General features: G+C 48.8%; 2 protein-coding genes across 2 annotated transcripts in view; one reads left to right on the plus strand and one right to left on the minus strand.

Annotated features, from left to right (window-relative positions):
- The window catches only part of LOC118235882 (RAS guanyl-releasing protein 1-like), a 22,304-nt gene extending 11,616 nt beyond the window's left edge, over positions 1 to 10,688 (plus strand). The window contains exons 3-17 of the mRNA XM_035433747.1: positions 1 to 65; positions 794 to 856; positions 1,285 to 1,416; positions 1,765 to 1,906; positions 2,308 to 2,481; positions 2,842 to 2,958; positions 3,471 to 3,746; positions 4,196 to 4,276; positions 4,415 to 4,519; positions 5,654 to 5,763; positions 6,797 to 6,941; positions 7,346 to 7,382; positions 7,867 to 7,995; positions 8,406 to 8,587; positions 9,414 to 10,688. The exon at positions 1 to 65 is cut by the window's left edge and continues 41 nt beyond it. Of these exons, the coding sequence (XP_035289638.1) occupies positions 1 to 65; positions 794 to 856; positions 1,285 to 1,416; positions 1,765 to 1,906; positions 2,308 to 2,481; positions 2,842 to 2,958; positions 3,471 to 3,746; positions 4,196 to 4,276; positions 4,415 to 4,519; positions 5,654 to 5,763; positions 6,797 to 6,941; positions 7,346 to 7,382; positions 7,867 to 7,995; positions 8,406 to 8,587; positions 9,414 to 9,578 (1,923 nt within the window). The 3' untranslated portion in view covers positions 9,579 to 10,688. The remainder of the gene's footprint in view (positions 66 to 793; positions 857 to 1,284; positions 1,417 to 1,764; positions 1,907 to 2,307; positions 2,482 to 2,841; positions 2,959 to 3,470; positions 3,747 to 4,195; positions 4,277 to 4,414; positions 4,520 to 5,653; positions 5,764 to 6,796; positions 6,942 to 7,345; positions 7,383 to 7,866; positions 7,996 to 8,405; positions 8,588 to 9,413) is intronic.
- Positions 10,689 to 11,299: 611 nt separating this feature from the next.
- Positions 11,300 to 16,471, minus strand: im:7138535 (uncharacterized protein LOC797998 homolog). Its single transcript, XM_035433748.1, has 8 exons — positions 16,233 to 16,471; positions 15,467 to 15,588; positions 14,723 to 14,842; positions 14,358 to 14,620; positions 13,724 to 13,804; positions 13,334 to 13,450; positions 12,735 to 12,881; positions 11,300 to 12,365 (listed from the first exon to the last, which is right to left on the minus strand). Exons 1-8 carry the CDS (start codon positions 16,274 to 16,276, stop codon positions 12,072 to 12,074), a joined length of 1,188 nt encoding a protein of 395 aa, XP_035289639.1. The 5' UTR covers positions 16,277 to 16,471; the 3' UTR covers positions 11,300 to 12,071.
- Positions 16,472 to 16,573: the final 102 nt, after the last annotated feature.

Consider the following 16,573-nt stretch of genomic DNA (forward strand, 5'->3'; position numbering starts at 1 on the left):
ATGACCCTGATGATGCACAGCTGGGTGGTGCCATCTCACGCCTTCGCACAGAAGCTTCTGTCTCTATATCCTGCTCGCTGTCTCTGGCAGTCTCGTGTGTGTGTGTGTGTGTGTGTTTCTGTGTGCCGAAAAAACAGAGTAGCCAGCTTCTTTCAGGATTGGGTGGGTTATATTGGTGGGTTTTGGGAGGGCCCACAAAGAACTGTCAATCTCTGACTTGTTTGAACCAATCAAGATGTTTTTTCTCAGAAGTGAGAGGGACACTGTGCTGTTGGAGGTTATACTTTTTCAGTGAGAGGTAATTATAAGGTCCTGACTAATTTTGCTCTGTAAAGATTTAATGGAACTTATTGCAAAACATAGCAAGGCTCCTTGGTGTCTTAGGACCTGTATCACAAAGCAGGATTACTGAGTTAGCTGGATATCTGCACTAGGCAAAACCTGGAACAGCTATTTTTACTTCAGTCCATGCTCCAGGTTAGGGAGGTTTCCAGGTTCAGTACAGTTATCCAGCTAATCTTTGTGGTACAAAAGTTATTTTGGCTTTCTCAGTCTGGCCATCTAATTATCCCCATTATCATTTATTAAATAAACCCCTCCCTCTTCACCTCAAAACAGCAGCCACGCATTACCCGGTTAGGTGCTACACAGCAATGGTTGCTGAAGAGAATCAATTCTCCCTCACCGAGCAGAAAAAGGCCCGTATAAATGCACAATTGTGCAGCAGGCAGTATGCGTTAGCGTGTGTGATGCACCACCCCGAGCGGACGATGTTCAGACTTAACTTTCTCACCTATAAGGAGTGCTCTGTGGAGAGGAGGGGGCAGCAGCGGGCACAGATCTGCCACCTCATCAGGTATGCCTTCCTGCCACCCCGCGCCCGTTCATGCGGGCACCATCCCGCACAAGCACCCCGCTAAAGTAGTTTTGGAATACATGTGCTGAAAGTGTTCTACACTAGTATGGAATAAACACCAGCAGGAAGTTCTTTGGTTTGATCGGATGTACAATACCAAGCATTCATTAATCAACCGTCTGAGGGTCACAGTAACACTTTACCTTGGATGTATTTTTAGATGTTTTACCTTTTCCAGAAAATTTTCGTTTCAAGACAAGAACTGTAAGGGAAACTATTGTCATATAAAATATTGTTTGACTCAATGTATTCTGGTTTCTCTGTTTATAATTTACATTTATAATGTATCCTGAGCATATGTCTATGAGCTGTAGGTATTTAAATAATTTGTGAATTCAGTTTTGATTGTTCTCTACCCTGCGCTGCAGGCATTGGGTCAGCCAGTTTCCCGGCCTGTTCGAGAACAACCCCCCGCTGGAGCGCGTGATGGACGACCTGTGGGCGTTGGTCAAAACAGAGGGGGGGGAGACTCACTGTCACCTGACCGACACCTCCTACCTGTGAGTGACAGGAGGGGAACAAGGCGGGGGGGGAGAGGTGGAGGGGTGGAGATGGGAGGAAAACGAGACCGACGCTGGCTGAGTGGTGGTTGAGGAACGCCAACGCGGTCTCGTCACTAACATCACCTTTAGTTCCCCTTTAAGGTGTGAGATCACAAATATGTTATGAACTGAACATTCTAATGCTGATGTCACACTCACTACCGTTCACTGAAACCAGTCAGCACTAGTTCTAGAACACTGATTTAGAATTTAGAAAAAAAAACATTCCAAAAGACCTACTCTTCAAAGGGTTTAAATGTGTAGCTTGCATCTGAATGCTGCTGAAGGATGTTTCTTCCCCCCCAGCAACCTCCCGATGAATCCATCACAAGCCCCCTCTCCCTCGGTGAAGAAGAGGAAGGTGTCCCTGCTCTTCGACCACATGGAGCCGCGCGAGATGGCCGAACACCTGAGCTACCTGGAGTTCAAGAACTTCTGCAGTGTTTCGGTGAGCCGGAGACCACTGCCCGACCAGGCCTGAGTCAGGTCAAATAACCACGTGACATGCTTCAACTACTTCATTATTCAAACCTTTTAGACACCAGTAAAATTCCTGCCGATTACTGACCATTTAAAAGGAAACTTCACCAATGTTCAGTAACAAAATCCTCCTTGAACATTTTGGATTGTTTCCTTGAAAATTCTCAGGAATCTGCAGGATTGTCAAAACTTACCAGCGTCATAAGCATCGAGTCTTTGAGTATTTCAGAAACACATTTGACCCAGGCCTGCTGCCAGACCTTGCGTCTTCTCCGTGGTGATTTAGGCAGACATTACGAGCCCCTCTCTCTCTTTCTGTCTGTCCCCCCCCCCTCCCCCCCCCCCCCCCCCCCCCCTTGTGCGGTCCAGGACCTGGACTACCGCAGCTACGCGGAGCGCGGCACGGTTCGGGGAAACCCGGCACTGGAGCGCTCGGTCATGCTGTGCAACGGGGTGTCCCAGTGGGTGCAGCTGATGATCCTCAGCAGGCACACGGCCCAGCAGAGGGCCGAGGTCTTCATCAAGTTCATCCACGTCGCCCAGGTAACGCGGGGAGACGCGCCCAGAGATAGATACACGCGTGCGCGAGGGCACGCATGGGCACGCACGCAGAGGCAAACGCACAAGAAGACGCACGCGCGAGCGTTCATACACACACACACACACACACACACACGCATACAGCACACAGTATTCCATCTGGATATTCAAATCCAGTAAGTCAACCCAGGATCAGTGAAATATAGCGTATCAGCAATAAGTGTGTTTCCACTGACCCAGATCAGAGACTGGATCACACCTCTCACCTTCCAAATGCTCAGTAGTTGAAATTGAACCTGAACCTACAGAACCTGGGAGTTTTCTCCCTTTATTTTACCTTTCTCACCCTCCTTTCCACGGCAGAACCTGCAAACCCTGCATAACTTTAATACTCTGATGGCCGTCATCGGCGGACTCTGCCACAGCTCCATCTCTCGGCTGAAAGACACGGCCAGCTTCCTCCCCCCGGACGTCACCAAGGTCCGTCTCCAGCCCGCCAACCGACACTTCCAGAAGCTTCCGGGGTTTTCTCCCCTCTCTCATCTGGGGCATTCTCTTAGGATGGACTCTTCCAGACACCCAAAACAACCTCAGAGATCTGAGCTGGTTCAACATCTCAAACCTCGTCAAGATATCAGTCTACAGCCAGGAGCTTCAGAGTAGAATTAGAGTGGCCAAAATAGTTTGAGTCCCTATGACAGCTCTTCAAGCATTTTCGCACATCGTTCTTGCGGTTGGCAGTCAGTTCCTCTAGCAAACGCCCGCTCTGAAAAGGCAGCTGTCAGAAACAGATCTAGACCTGTGGCAGACGGGCTTGTGAATCTTGAATTCAGACAATTCAGTGCGTCTTAGCCGAATGAATCCTGCGCTGCATGATTCTTTTGCCACATTAGGTTGCAATTAAAGTCATAAATGCCCCCGTTCTATACTAAACCTTCCCCCCCACTCTTTCTCTCTCTCCGCCCCATACCCACCTGCGCACACGCCCTTAGACACTGAGCGAGATGACGGACCTGCTGTCGTCCAGCAGTAACTATGGCAATTACCGGCGGGCGTACAGCGAGTGCTCGGGCTTCAAGGTGCCCATCCTGGGCGTGCACCTGAAGGACCTGATCTCCCTGAACGAGGCCCTGCCGGCCTACTTAGAGGACGACAAGATCAACCTGAGCAAGCTGCAGCACCTTTACAGCAACATCTCTGAACTGCTGGCCATCCACAGCTCCCTTCCCCCTTTCCAGGCCAACAAGGACCTGCTGCACCTCCTCACGGTGAGGGTGAGGGTGAGGGTGAGGGTGGGGGGGGGGGGGGGGGGGGGGGGGGGGGGTCAAGGAGGAGGAACGGGGGGCGGGTTTGCTCTGGGAGTGATATGTGCAAATCTGAGTAAAATTGAACTGAGTGTCACATTGTGTACAAGTATGGATAACGATAGGCTAAATTCTGCGTCTGATTGGTCAGTCAAGGCTTGGCAAGTGGGAAACAGAGAGAAAAATCCCATTGGATTATCATTCTGTTCTCCCGTGTTATGAGTGTTCCCATTCGCTGCTGCTAATTTATTCAGAAAGTCAGTTGCTCACACCGCCTTTAGATTGGATGGATCTTCATTAAAAATGCTAGAAGAATGAAATAGTGCTTAAAGACCACACATACTGCCTGCTGTAAATCACTCAGTGACCTTTCATGACCTTTAACCTGTGTCCCACCCCATCCTGTCCCTCAGCTGTCTCTGGACCTGTGCTACACAGAGGATGAGATATATGAGCTTTCATACGCCAAGGAGCCCAAGAACCCCAAGATACAGGTCAGTACTGATTCAGGTCAGCTTTAGATATACACTCGCCAGAGCAGAAATGAATATTTCATCTGAACTTCACACCGTCTACACAGTGAATACTGTTTGCTCAAGCTCTTGCTCTTTCTCCCCCCTCTCGACACGCAGACCGCTGCTCTGGTCAAGCCACCCGTGGTGGCGGAGTGGGGGTCAGAGGTCACGCCCAGACTAGACCCCGCCACCATCTCCAGACACGTCAAGCAGATGGTGGAAGTGAGTAGAGAAGAGTGCGCTTTGAGCACAGAACACCGCGCGTGTGTGTGTGTGTGCGTCTGTGTGTGTGTGTGTGTGTGTGTGCGTGCGAGCGTGTGCGTCTGTGTGTGTGTGTGTGTGCGTGTGTGTGCGTGCGAGCATGTGCGTCTGTGTGTGTGTGTGTGTGTGTGTGCGTGCGAGCGTGTGCGTCTGTGTGTGTGTGTGTGTGTGCGTGCGAGCGTGTGCGTCTCTGTGTGTGTGTGTGTGTGTGTGTGTGTGCGTGCGAGCGTGTGCGTCTCTGTGTGTGTGTGTGTGTGTGTGTGTGCGTGCGAGCGTGTGCGTCTCTGTGTGTGTGTGTGTGTGTGTGTGTGTGTGCGTGCGAGCGTGTGCGTCTCTGTGTGTGTGTGTGTGTGTGTGTGTGCGTGCGAGCGTGTGCGTCTCTGTGTGTGTGTGTGTGTGTGCGTGCGAGCGTGTGCGTGCGAGCGTGTGCGTCTCTGTGTGTGTGTGTGTGTGTGTGTGTGTGCGTGCGAGCGTGTGCGTCTCTGTGTGTGTGTGTGTGTGTGTGTGTGCGTGCGAGCGTGTGCGTCTGTGTGTGTGTGTGTGTGTGTGTGTGTGTGCGTGCGAGCGTGTGCGTCTCTGTGTGTGTGTGTGTGTGCGTGCGAGCGTGTGCGTCTGCGTGTGTGTGTGCGTGTGTGCGTGCGAGCGTGTGCGTCTCTGTGTGTGTGTGCGTGTGTGTGTGTGTGCGTGCGAGCGTGTGCGTCTCTGTGTGTGTGTGTGTGTGTGTGTGCGTGCGAGCGTGTGCGTCTCTGTGTGTGTGTGTGTGTGTGTGTGTGTGCGTGCGAGCGTGTGCGTCTCTGTGTGTGTGTGTGTGTGTGCGTGCGAGCGTGTGCGTCTGCGTGTGTGTGTGCGTGTGTGCGTGCGAGCGTGTGCGTCTGTGTGTGTGTGTGTGTGTGCGTGCGAGCGTGTGCGTGTGTTCGTTTTCCTGTCCTCTTCACCCCTCCGTACTGCTGTGTCTCTTCGGTGGAGCAACAGCTTTCTCCCGTCCGTTTCGCAAGACAGGAAGAGCAGACTTCTAGGGCCGTGTCTCTCGGCAGGCCATTTCACTACAGAGACAGATCGTGATGCCCCTGCCTTGTTGTGTGTCGCCTCCTGCAGTCCATAATGAAGAACTACGACCTGAACCTGGACGGCTACATCTCCCTGGAGGACTTTGAGAAGATAGCCGCCAGCTTCCCCTTCTCCTTCTGCCCACACGAGAGTGACAGGTCAGATCATTAACAGCGAAGCACCCCCCTCTGTACACTAAAAAAAAAAAAAAAAGGATGCATTGGATAAATCTAAAATTTACAAAAAAATTAAAAGTTTTCTCAGTTTCTCACTTTCCAATGAGCCGAAAACATATAGGTGTGACAAACCGAAGTGAATTTTAAGTTTACCCACTGAAACATTTTTTTTTTCAGTGTAGCCTCACAAGGCCCAGTTTGCCTGAGATGAAAAGGTAAACAAGGCAAACGCAGACAGGTGGCTTCAAACGCAGACAGGTGGCTTTTGACTCTTGGTCTCTTTTAACCGTTACCTTCGCGCATTTGTGAATCTGAAGCATTCCAGGGACGGCAGGTGCTTTTCAGTAAGCGCCTGAAATGGTTCCAACTGTCAGTCATGCAGAAGCTCCTCCCTGCCCGTGAACGTTCAGAACAGAGCAAGTCTTGGTCAGAGCTCTTTGTTAAGCAAAATGGAGGAACACAGTACGCTGTATCCTACTGAGGAGTAGACTTCTCCTCAGGTGGAAATGGAGTGTATAGCAATATACTGTAAATACATGGACTTGGGAAAATAAAATAACAAATATAAGTTCCACAGCATTGCATTTATTCAAAATACAAAAAGAGTGCAGTATCTGAACTCGGCAATAATTTGTCAGCCTATATTTGCGTATGTATTGTGAAGTGTTGCAGTATCTTGATAAAGTACATTACAAGCATTTAGCAGACACTGTTTTCCAGAGCAACTTACACAACTTTTTTTTACATAGCGTTTACATTGCATCCATTTCTACAGCTGGATATATACTGAAGCAATGCACGTTAAGTTCCTTGCTCAAGGATACAACAGCGGTGTCTTACCCTGGACTTGAACCTGTGACCTTCAGGTTCCAAGACCAGTTCCTTACCCATTATACTACACTGCCACCTAGTACATTATTTCAATTTATTCACACAAATATGGAGTTCTCATAGGGGTGTGGCCAGGCACGGGAACATCACTCCCTCCCTTTCTCTGCCCCTCTCTCTCTCTCAGGCGAGGGCAGATCAGCCGGGACGAGATCACCTCGTACTTCGTGCGGGGCATGTCGGTCTGCGCCAAGCTGGGCTTCAACTTCATGCACAACTTCCACGAGACCACCTACAAGAAGCCCACCTTCTGTGACACCTGCGGCGGTTTAGTGAGTGGGAGACCCTGGCTCTGCTTTCCTCTGTTTGCCTCCCTTCTCCAGCCTGATCCCTCCTTCTCCACCCTGGTTCCCATCCCCCTCTTCCACATCTTCTCCTCTCTTAGTCATATATTTCCCTCCCCCGACACCCACCTCTTCCACATTAATTCTAGTAACAAAGGATTATCTATTACTGTTATGTCACCTATCGTGTGATATGGCCTGACCATTGCACTCTCTTAATTGCTACTTGTAACGTTGGTGATTTAAGAATCTAGGCCGTTAACTTCATGCGCTAATTGTAAGTCGCTCTGGATAAGAGCGTCAGCGAAATGGCTAAAATGTAGAATGTTCGCTCTTAGAATGACCCTCTTCTGTGCTCCCCTCACCCCTGCCCCTTTTCTGTTCTCTCCTAGCTGTGGGGAGTCATAAAGCGAGGTTACCACTGTAGAGGTAAGACGCTATCGCTGTTGCCATCAGGTCAGCTACGGCCTTTATGTTGAATCCTTATTAATCTTCAACTGTAGTTGTGTAGCGGACGACCTTATCCAGAGTGACTGCCAGAGCTTACATGTTTACATACTGCAGGCTACGTTCATACCACTGGATATTTACTTCAGTAATCCCGGTTGAGTACCCAAGGGTGCAACGACCAGTACCCCACCTTTGATTTGAACCCGCAACCTCAATTACAGGAACGTGGTTTCCCAACCATTAGGCCAGCCGAATACCTAATTCTCTTCAATTGTATGCCCTTTGTGGGCATTACACAGCGTAGTGTTTGCTAAGAACAATCAGGGATGCACTCATTATGGTCAATTAAGCAGTTTGCTATTGTTTGCCATTGTTTAATAATGATTTATGGTTAATGAATGCCAAGTATTGCCACTTTGTTGATGTTGTTTCGTTGACAATACTGTGATAACCTTTCTCTCAGACTGCGGGGTGAACTGTCACAAGCACTGTAAGGACCAGGTTGGGCTGGAGTGCATTAAGAGGTTCAAGGTCTCTGGCGGTTCCTGTCCCTGCACCCCCGCTCCTACCAGGGGGAAAGGACACAATTGGAGTGAGTCATCTCACCGCCTCCGAATTATCCCAACGATGTGCCTTTATGAAGTTAGATTCCCAGTCAGGTGATATTAATCTCAACTTCTGCCCGGCCACACATTGGGAATCCACCAGTTACTGGCTATCTTCACTGTGACACAAGTCATGCACTCAACTCTCACACTGTCTTAACAAGTCAGTGTTAGTCTTGTAATTAGATTTAAAATCTTAGTTAGTCAGAAAATCTTGAAATGAGTAAAACTGTCTCACATCATTGGCAGTCTTTTTACTTTATTTAGGAAAAAAGTATTAGAAATAAGGATTTAAGTCTAAATATAAGACTAAAAAACTGGAAAAATTTGTAAAGAAATAAAAGAAAAAAATGAATGTATGAAATGTATATTCATCGGCAAATGTGTTTTCAAACAGGCTCTGAGGATGACACCTTTGTATTTCCTTCCGGCGAGGACCCGACACACGCAGGGCAGACGAACGGGGACGGTTCCGCGCTTTCGGACCAGTCCACTCAGACAGACCCAGGGGTGTGGACGCCGGGGTCCGAGGACAGGAGAACGGACCCCAGCGCTCACACGGGCTCTCCCCGGGAAAAGGTAAAGGCACTGCTTTCCCAGAACACTCCACGCTGCCGTGCGTACAGTAGTCCCTTCAGGATCAGTGTGGAAGTCTATTAAAGGAGTACCATGGTGATTTTCACACTTTCTCGGTTTTATGTGCTATTTGCACAAGAGGCATTGAAGAAATGCTATCTATCGATACTTGATATACTACTAAGCTAGCTAGCTTGTGAAAATTCAGTCTCCCAAAGAGAGCGCGTATCATGGGGGTAGCTATGGTAACGGGGCACGGTCTGTCAATCATAGCTAACTGACAGTTCTCATTACCATGCCCAGACGGTTCGAGTGAATTTTTATAGTGGGAAACTTAGGCTTAGAAAAATACGTTTTAAAGTACATTGAAATGACTGAAGAATAAAAAAATTATGCACATTTGTTTTGTTGTTGCCTAAAGACAACTGGGAAGTGTCACGTTCAACCACCATGGTACTCCTTTAACACTTAACATGTCTGACAAGGGAAAGCCACCACAATAAATTCAGTGTCCAGAGTCATGGTGACTTAAGGGTTAAGATAGGCCGTAATGTGTTGGTCTTACCTTGAGTACCTGCAAAGTGTCGTTACGAACAGCAGGGGTAATCGCTCATGCTGTTGTAGGGCCTCCGGGTTTGTGTTGGCGCTCAGCATTGAATCGATAAATTAAAACCGCATGCAGCAGTAAACTCACCTCACCTGGCCTCTTGGGTCTGTAATGGGTGCCGATTTTGAAAAGGTGAAATCAGGCAACGGTGTACCCTGCTGCTTTCCTGGGATAATATTGAATAACACTGATTGACAATGTTCTGTCCCCCCCCCCCCACAGAGCGGAGAGGCCCCATGTGGCAGCCCCCACACGCACAGACCCCAGCCCCAGCAGGCGTCCCTGCCTCCACCGAGGACACGAGGGGCCTCCATGCCCATGCTCTTCCTGCAGGAGAAGATGGAGGACATGCACCTTCACAAAAGCAAGAGCCGAGACACAGACTGACCCTCTCTTACACACACACACGCGCCCCTGGACGTAGGAACTGGCATTACCGGGAGTTCTTGCAGGACCCGCACGGAGAGCCTTTTGACGGACACCTGGCACGTGTCCCTGATCAATGGGGGCGGAGCCAAGCATCATACTGCCCACCCCACCTCCTCCCCTCCCACAGTTTGCACAGTTCAAAAGACTTCTGCTGATACCAACCGGATTTACACGTTGGTGGTCTTCTATGAGGGTTATACCCACTCAGATGCACTGGATTTTTCACCAGTTTGATCTGGAGTTTCTCCTGGATCAGGCTACAGGGGATATTACATAGACTGCAAGACATTTTTGCCCTCTCGTTAAGGTGCCAAGCTAAAAAAAAACTGTTCCGTTTTGACTTGTTTTCTTCATGTTGAGGTACAAGTAGGCTATGCGCTAACCAGGAAAAAAATAGCACAACTACCCGTGGAGGTCTTCCTCTTCCTCCACCTCCATACTCCTCCCTCTTTGTCTGTTCCTCTCTGCCTCCCTCCTGCTGAGCTCCAGTGGCGGGGAATCGCCAACAAGAAGACGAAGCCCGGGTTCGTCACCACGGACAACCTACCAGTATTGACCTCTGACCTTCTGGTCCTCTGACCTTCTGCTTCCTGCTCCGTGACTCTTCAGACTGGGGCCCTCACTTCAGTTGTGCAAGAAGGGTTGTGTGACCAGGGTTGTGTCCGAAACAGCCTACTTGCCCACTATCGAGTACACAAGTTGCATACAACTGGTATACATCTTGCATACTCAATAGTAGGCAAGTAAGCGGTTTCAGACTGGGCCCTTATCACCAGGAAGCCACAGGGACAGGAAGTGTGAGTGGAAGCTGAAGTCTACACTGAGATGTTATATCGATCCCGAAGCCCTTTTTTTCACCATTTACACCCCCCTCTCGTGTTCTCAACTTCTTTTTTTACATTGACATTGTAACAACCCAACTAAGCCCAGGACAAAGCGAAGTAGCTTGTATTTATTGCACATGCATTAATTGACAGAACGACTTTCTACTTTATGAAAACGAACTGCCGCCCCTGAGTGAGTCAAGGCACTTGTGCACGGGTTTTTTGAAAAGAAAAAAAAAAAAAAGAAAAGAAAAAATGAAAAGAATATTGCTTTATTAAAAATGTGTTGTTCACGTGACGGCGTTGTCTGTGGTCGGGGTTAATCGGAGAGGCGCTAACAGCTGCAGCTGCTGCAGACAGGAAGGCAGACGCGACCGCAGCAGAGCGGCTCTCAGACGTAAACACCCGTTGGGGTCCTGCGCCGCGACGCGGCGGCCGCGCTAAAAAAGTGACCGGACCGCTAAAAGCGTTCGGTTTTTTTTTAGACGGGAGGACGGCGTTCTCCACTCCCAATCCGAGGAGCGGGAACGGCTCAGCACCCCCCCCCCCCCCCCCCCCCCCCCCCCCCACGCTCGGGAATATTAACGACCTGCTGTTTCCATCCTCAACAGGCAGTCACAAAAGTTTAGACGACACACACGTTACCGGTCGCGAGGGCCAAACGAGTCGTCGTGTCGCTGCGAACACCAAACACACGGCCGCACACCCGTCTTCGTAGGACCGGCGTGGCCTCCATTGTGCGGACGCAGGACCATCAATGTGGAGAACACGGAGTACCAGAGCAGTGTGCCTCTGACCCAGTTTACCCACCGCGCTCAACCTGTCACCCAGCACAAAAACAGGCCCAGACAGCACTGCAGTGTCCCACACCTTTATTCAAACCGGCCTCCGCGGTTTCCTGTGGCTTGTCCGACAGCCACGACGCAACAAAAAGCAACAAAAATACAAAACTCAAATTCTTTATTTAATTTTTTTCTTTTAAACGTATAAAGAGGCCTAGAGGATTTTGGTGGTTTTTAATGCCTTATGCTGAATATGGCAAAAAAAGGAAGGCTTAGATAGCCCCCAATAAAGTCTACACTTTTAGAGAAACGGAGGGAGCACCTTGCTCAAATGATGCACTGCCAGGTTAACAAAACTTAATGAAACCCTGTTCATTAAACTACACTAAACATGTCTTCTTAAAGACAAACACACGTTAAATTTGTGTGTCCTTTTCTGAAAATAAAACCATGGTTTGTTGCCAGATGTTCACAATCATATTTAAGGAAGCTGCAAACCATCCTGGCATACTAACGAATACATTTACGGACTAATTCTGTGTAAAGTACAATATCCCACAGTCCTTCCCATACATTTACGGTGGTCAGTTACAAACCAGTTCACTAAAGATTATGAAGAAAGATTTAAAGTTCTCAAGATGCTTGACCCCAACATTTCGCACAATTAAAGGGGAGAAAGCACCATATTTGGAAATTGTCATTTTAAATATATTCCAATTTTCTACATGTTCAATGTTCACCTATGACATCACATCCAGGGTCTCTACCCCTAACCTTTAGGTAACGACTACAGTGCCTGTGGTATATTTAAACTGCGTCTCCCTCCTTCTCTCCTTCCCTCTCTTTTACTCCTCATTTCCCTTCTCCTGCCGCTGAACCGCGTCCGTCTTCTCTGGACTCCTCCCTCGCCTCCCTCGTTCCCTAGCGTGCTCGCTGGCACCGGGAGACGCATCCCTCCCTTCTTCCCCCCGCTCTTTCTTCCTGTTCTTCTTCTTCCTCTTGTTGCCCCACCGCTGGTGGCCGGCGCCGCCTCCCCTTCCTCCTCCTCCTCCTCCATCCCTGCGACGCTCCCAGGAGGGCATGGGGGGCTCGATTTCCCCCGGCCGCCCCCCTCTGTCCGGGACGTGCCCCATTAGGACCTGCGGAGGAGAGAGAGTCGCAGCGCAGGTCAACGGCGCTGCCCAGCGGGGCCTAAAGTCACATGACACGCAGCACAGCTGTCTAGCAGGGCCTGCATAAATTGCACCGTGACAGGGCTCTCCTTTTATGATTGAGTGGTGCTGAGGTGTCTGCCATGATCCGAAATGACACTACAGTCAGTTTTTGAGAGGCTGAAGAGAAGCTGTGCAAGGTGGTGTAGCACCACTGTTTGAAGAGAACCCTGCTTAGGAAACGCGCACACACACATAAACACACACACACACACACACACACACACACACACACACGTACACACACACACACACACACACACACTCACACGCACAAACACATAAACTCACACGCACCTTGTGGACGGCCGTGCTGGGCCCGGCTTTGACCGGGAGGATGCGCGACTGGTCCTCCCTGGCGGCCAGCAGGAGGGAGAGAGACACACGAGAGTCGAGGGCCTCAGGGCACAGGAGTGGCACGGAGGCCAGGACCGCACTGCGCTCCTGTACAGCGCACAGAACTGTGTTAATCAAACAGAACTGCGCTCCTGTACAGCGCACAGAACTGTGTTAATCAAACAGAACTGCGCTCCTGTACAGCACACAGAACTGTGTTAATCAAACAGAACTTACCAAGTACCTTAGCCTTAGAAATTTAATTTCTATTATTTCTATTCTATTACAAATTAGTACCTAATTTGTTTTTTAAAAATTTCACTTGGTAAAGGTAAAAGTAACTTAAAACAAGCTAATAGTTTTGTCTCAAGAGAAAAAATAAGATTTTAAGTCTCATTACAAGACAAAAACACTTAAGACACTTTCTTTTTTTACAGGTTTCTATGATTATTTTATGACAATTTAACTGAATTTCAGTTAATTTCCAGAACTGACTAAATTTGAAGGGACTCCAAGAGGCAGAAAGTCTGGCAGCAGGGTAGAGATAATAGGACATGTACCGGGCCCTTTTCACCCCAGGTGAACGACTGCAGGGTGACCTGGAAGCGTTTGGTCATCATGTTTCGACGGCACTCATAGTCCTGAGCGAGGGCCAGGTCGATCTGGTGGAGGCGCCGCTGAGAGAGGGGGGGCGAGGGAGGGAAGCAGAAGCATCCTTAAAAATAAAAATGGCTGCTACACCAATGCACATTCTGCACAAATGAGAAATGATGCCAGTTTAGAGAGATCCCCTTAACTACAAGCCTCAGCTCCAGTAAGTACCACCAGCAGTGAACTCACATTTGAATTTAGAGAGATCCCCTTAACTGCAAGCCTCAGCTGCAGTAAGTATTGGCAGTAGTGAACTCTCCTTTTGACAGAAATAGAGAATACCCTCCCATGTTCCATACCCACTGCTCAGAATTCAGGGTCGTCTTCAGGAGCGGCTCGGGCACAGTGCCTCCTGGCAGCGCAGCGACACGCGACTCCACCTGGCGCAACGCACAAACGGCACTCAATTACTACAGCGCCCTCTAGCGGCGGCTCACAGCATGTCAGCCATATTGCAACGGTTTCCATTTCCCAGTCACTTCTTCTTTTTGTGTATAAATAAAGGCACGTGTGTGTGTGCGTCCGTGCATGCATGTGTGGGTGTGTGTCTGTCCGACCGTGAATGCATGTGTGGGTGTATGTATTTGCGTGCATGCATGTGCGGATTCAGATTCACTTTATTTACCATTTCACACAAGGTAAGTGGAATTTGTTTTCCCGCGTATCCCTCCTAGATACACATACATACATGGCCCTATATTTATAGACCCCTCCTACATACAAGCATGCAAGATATCATCAGAGAGGACAGAGTGCAGGGTCAGCCACAGTGCAGCACCCCTGGAGCAGTTAGGGGTTTCAGCGCCTTGCTCAGGGGCACTTTGGCAGTGTTGGTGAGCACTGGCTGGTGTTAGCGCGTGTCTGTGTGCGCATATGTAAGCATGCGTTTGAGAGCCTGTGTCTCTGCACGTTCACAGGAACCGTTATTCTCACCTCAGCGTACACATCACTCAGCCGAGTGGAAGGTTCCAGACCCAGGGACCGAAAGAGCCGGTCGGACTCCTCTTTCACTTCCTGTTCTTTCTCTCTACTCCACACCCCTCCGTCTCCTTCTCCCCCTTCTTCCTCCAACTCCAGTCCCCCGTCTTCTCCCTCTCTCCGTTCCTTCTCGGTGCCGTCGTCGCAGGCTGCGTCCTCCGGGTGGCGCTCTTTGCGCCGTAGTATCCTCGCAGCCTGCAGTTCCGTCACCAGGAACTCTGCGAACGCGACGCGGCAGCGGAGTCAACAAGAGACGCCATCAGCCCTCATCCACACCCTTCAGCCTCCCAACCAGAGAGATACCCTACTCTCACTCTCACCAGCAGCTGTGTTAAGTAGTGCAGGGGATAGTGTCTCCGTTGCCAGGGCAGCGTAGGGACAGTGCAGATCTCTAAGTAGCGTCCTCAGCTCCCCCACCAGAACAGCACTCGCTGTGCGACCTGGAAAAATGGCAACATACACTTCCAGCAAACATTCTCGGTCTAGAGCCACCAGTTAACTCGCTCTGCTTTGTATTCATAGCATGAAAAGGTTCTGTCCCTTTCTCTCTGAAACATTGCAGTTTGTTGCATCGTATGAAAATTCAGTAAGGGTGTGAAGAAGAATCCTATCTGTGTGAAGAAGAATCCTATCCCCACCCCACCCCTTACCTTACAAAGTATTCTCACATTTCATCCTATCTATCGAGCTGTCCTACCAAGAAGTATTGTGCATGAGGTTGTTGTTGGAACAATTAATGAAAATAAAAATCTAATTAGCTTGAAAGTATTTGGCGACAAAAGTAGCACAGTTTTCTTGGGGTAGTAATTTACCGAAATGGTAGCAAAAAACGACAGACATGACCACTTGAACTACCGGTCAGTAATTTCAAGGTAGTACAAATCGTCAGAACACCGACACTCATTACTATTAACATGCAGATCCTCTACAAAAGATCACAGGAACTGAGTTATTTGCTCAGTCTGTAGAATGCTTCGATTTGTATACACCGCTTCTGTATTTTAAAAGTCTTTACAAGAGCAAGGGGAAGTATGATGGCAGCTAGAGTTGTGGGGTGCTGTCACCTTGTTTGTCGCCGCCCTGTACCTCTGGACAGGTTGACCTTAGCTCAGAGACCAGCCAGGACAGAACTCGGCATGGAAGCTCTTCGCAACTACATTGCCTCAAACAAGCGTTGCCAGGGTACCTAGTAATGAAGTGAAAAACAAACAGACAAAAAATGCATATCCTGTAACGTTAAGGTCTGTAAATGGATACAGAGAAAATGTGTCTGAACACTAGCCCGCACTGCGCCAATAAATACGGGTCATATACAAGTGAACTAGTTCACACGCCACTACTTCACTATTTAACTACTGCTGTTTCAATTGCAACATTCTTTAGGTTTAAAAGGCCACTAGTGGATTGGAGGGCTGACCAGTTCAGACCGTGGTGGCACTAGTGGGTACCGTTGTGCAACTGGTAAGGTTTCTGATGTAACAAGTACCATAAAAGTGCAATTACTTCCTCAAATTGAATGACTAGTAAGGTGTACATCTTTAATATCAAAACGGTTTCGTTCAACTAGGAAGACAAAATGTCGAAAACGTGAAAAACAGGGAACTAGACGGAAACCGCAAATAGGATTTCAGGGATGTGGAATAAATTCTCATTCGGCTTGCCATATAAATACATAACACATGGAGTTACTGAACTAGCTAACGTCATTAATAATATGTGGTTACCTGACACTTGGCACTGTTTAAGTTAGCTAGCTAATAACCAAAATATAGCAACCTGCCGACATAGCGAGCTAGCTAACAAACTTTGCTAGCTTAAGTTGGTGCTCACCCAAGATTCTTCAGAGCAGACACCGTCTTTGAATCTCTTGCCATGAATGATACCGAACAGGCCAGCTACATAGCCAGCGATCGCCGTGAAAAACGTAGCTAACTACAAAAATAGCTAGTAACATGAGCGTGGCTTATTGTGCTCAAGGCTGTAATTGTTGTCGAAGGCAAATGACATTTCCTGCTTTAATTCCTATTTATGATGTAGTCGTTGGGCACCTAGGCATGAGCAATGGATGGCCGACAAATTGATGCCAACTGAACTATCGTTAGCGGGTTACCTCATGGGCATTCATATTTATGGTTCCCAAGTGTACGTTCTAACGTGTATTTTCTACAGCC

This window comes from Anguilla anguilla, chromosome 9 (assembly GCF_013347855.1).
Source record: "Anguilla anguilla isolate fAngAng1 chromosome 9, fAngAng1.pri, whole genome shotgun sequence".
In the NCBI taxonomy this organism is placed as follows: Eukaryota; Metazoa; Chordata; class Actinopteri; order Anguilliformes; family Anguillidae; genus Anguilla; species Anguilla anguilla.

Coding starts and splice junctions, on each gene's coding strand:
- im:7138535 (XM_035433748.1), bottom strand. CDS start 16,276: ATGGCAAGAGATTCAAAGACGGTGTCTGCTCTGAAGAATCTTGG. Junction 14,843..15,466: donor ACAGGGCGGCGACAAACAAG/GTGACAGCACCC, acceptor CCATTTTTCCAG/GTCGCACAGCGAGTGCTGTT. Junction 14,621..14,722: donor ACTACTTAACACAGCTGCTG/GTGAGAGTGAGA, acceptor TCGCGTTCGCAG/AGTTCCTGGTGACGGAACTG.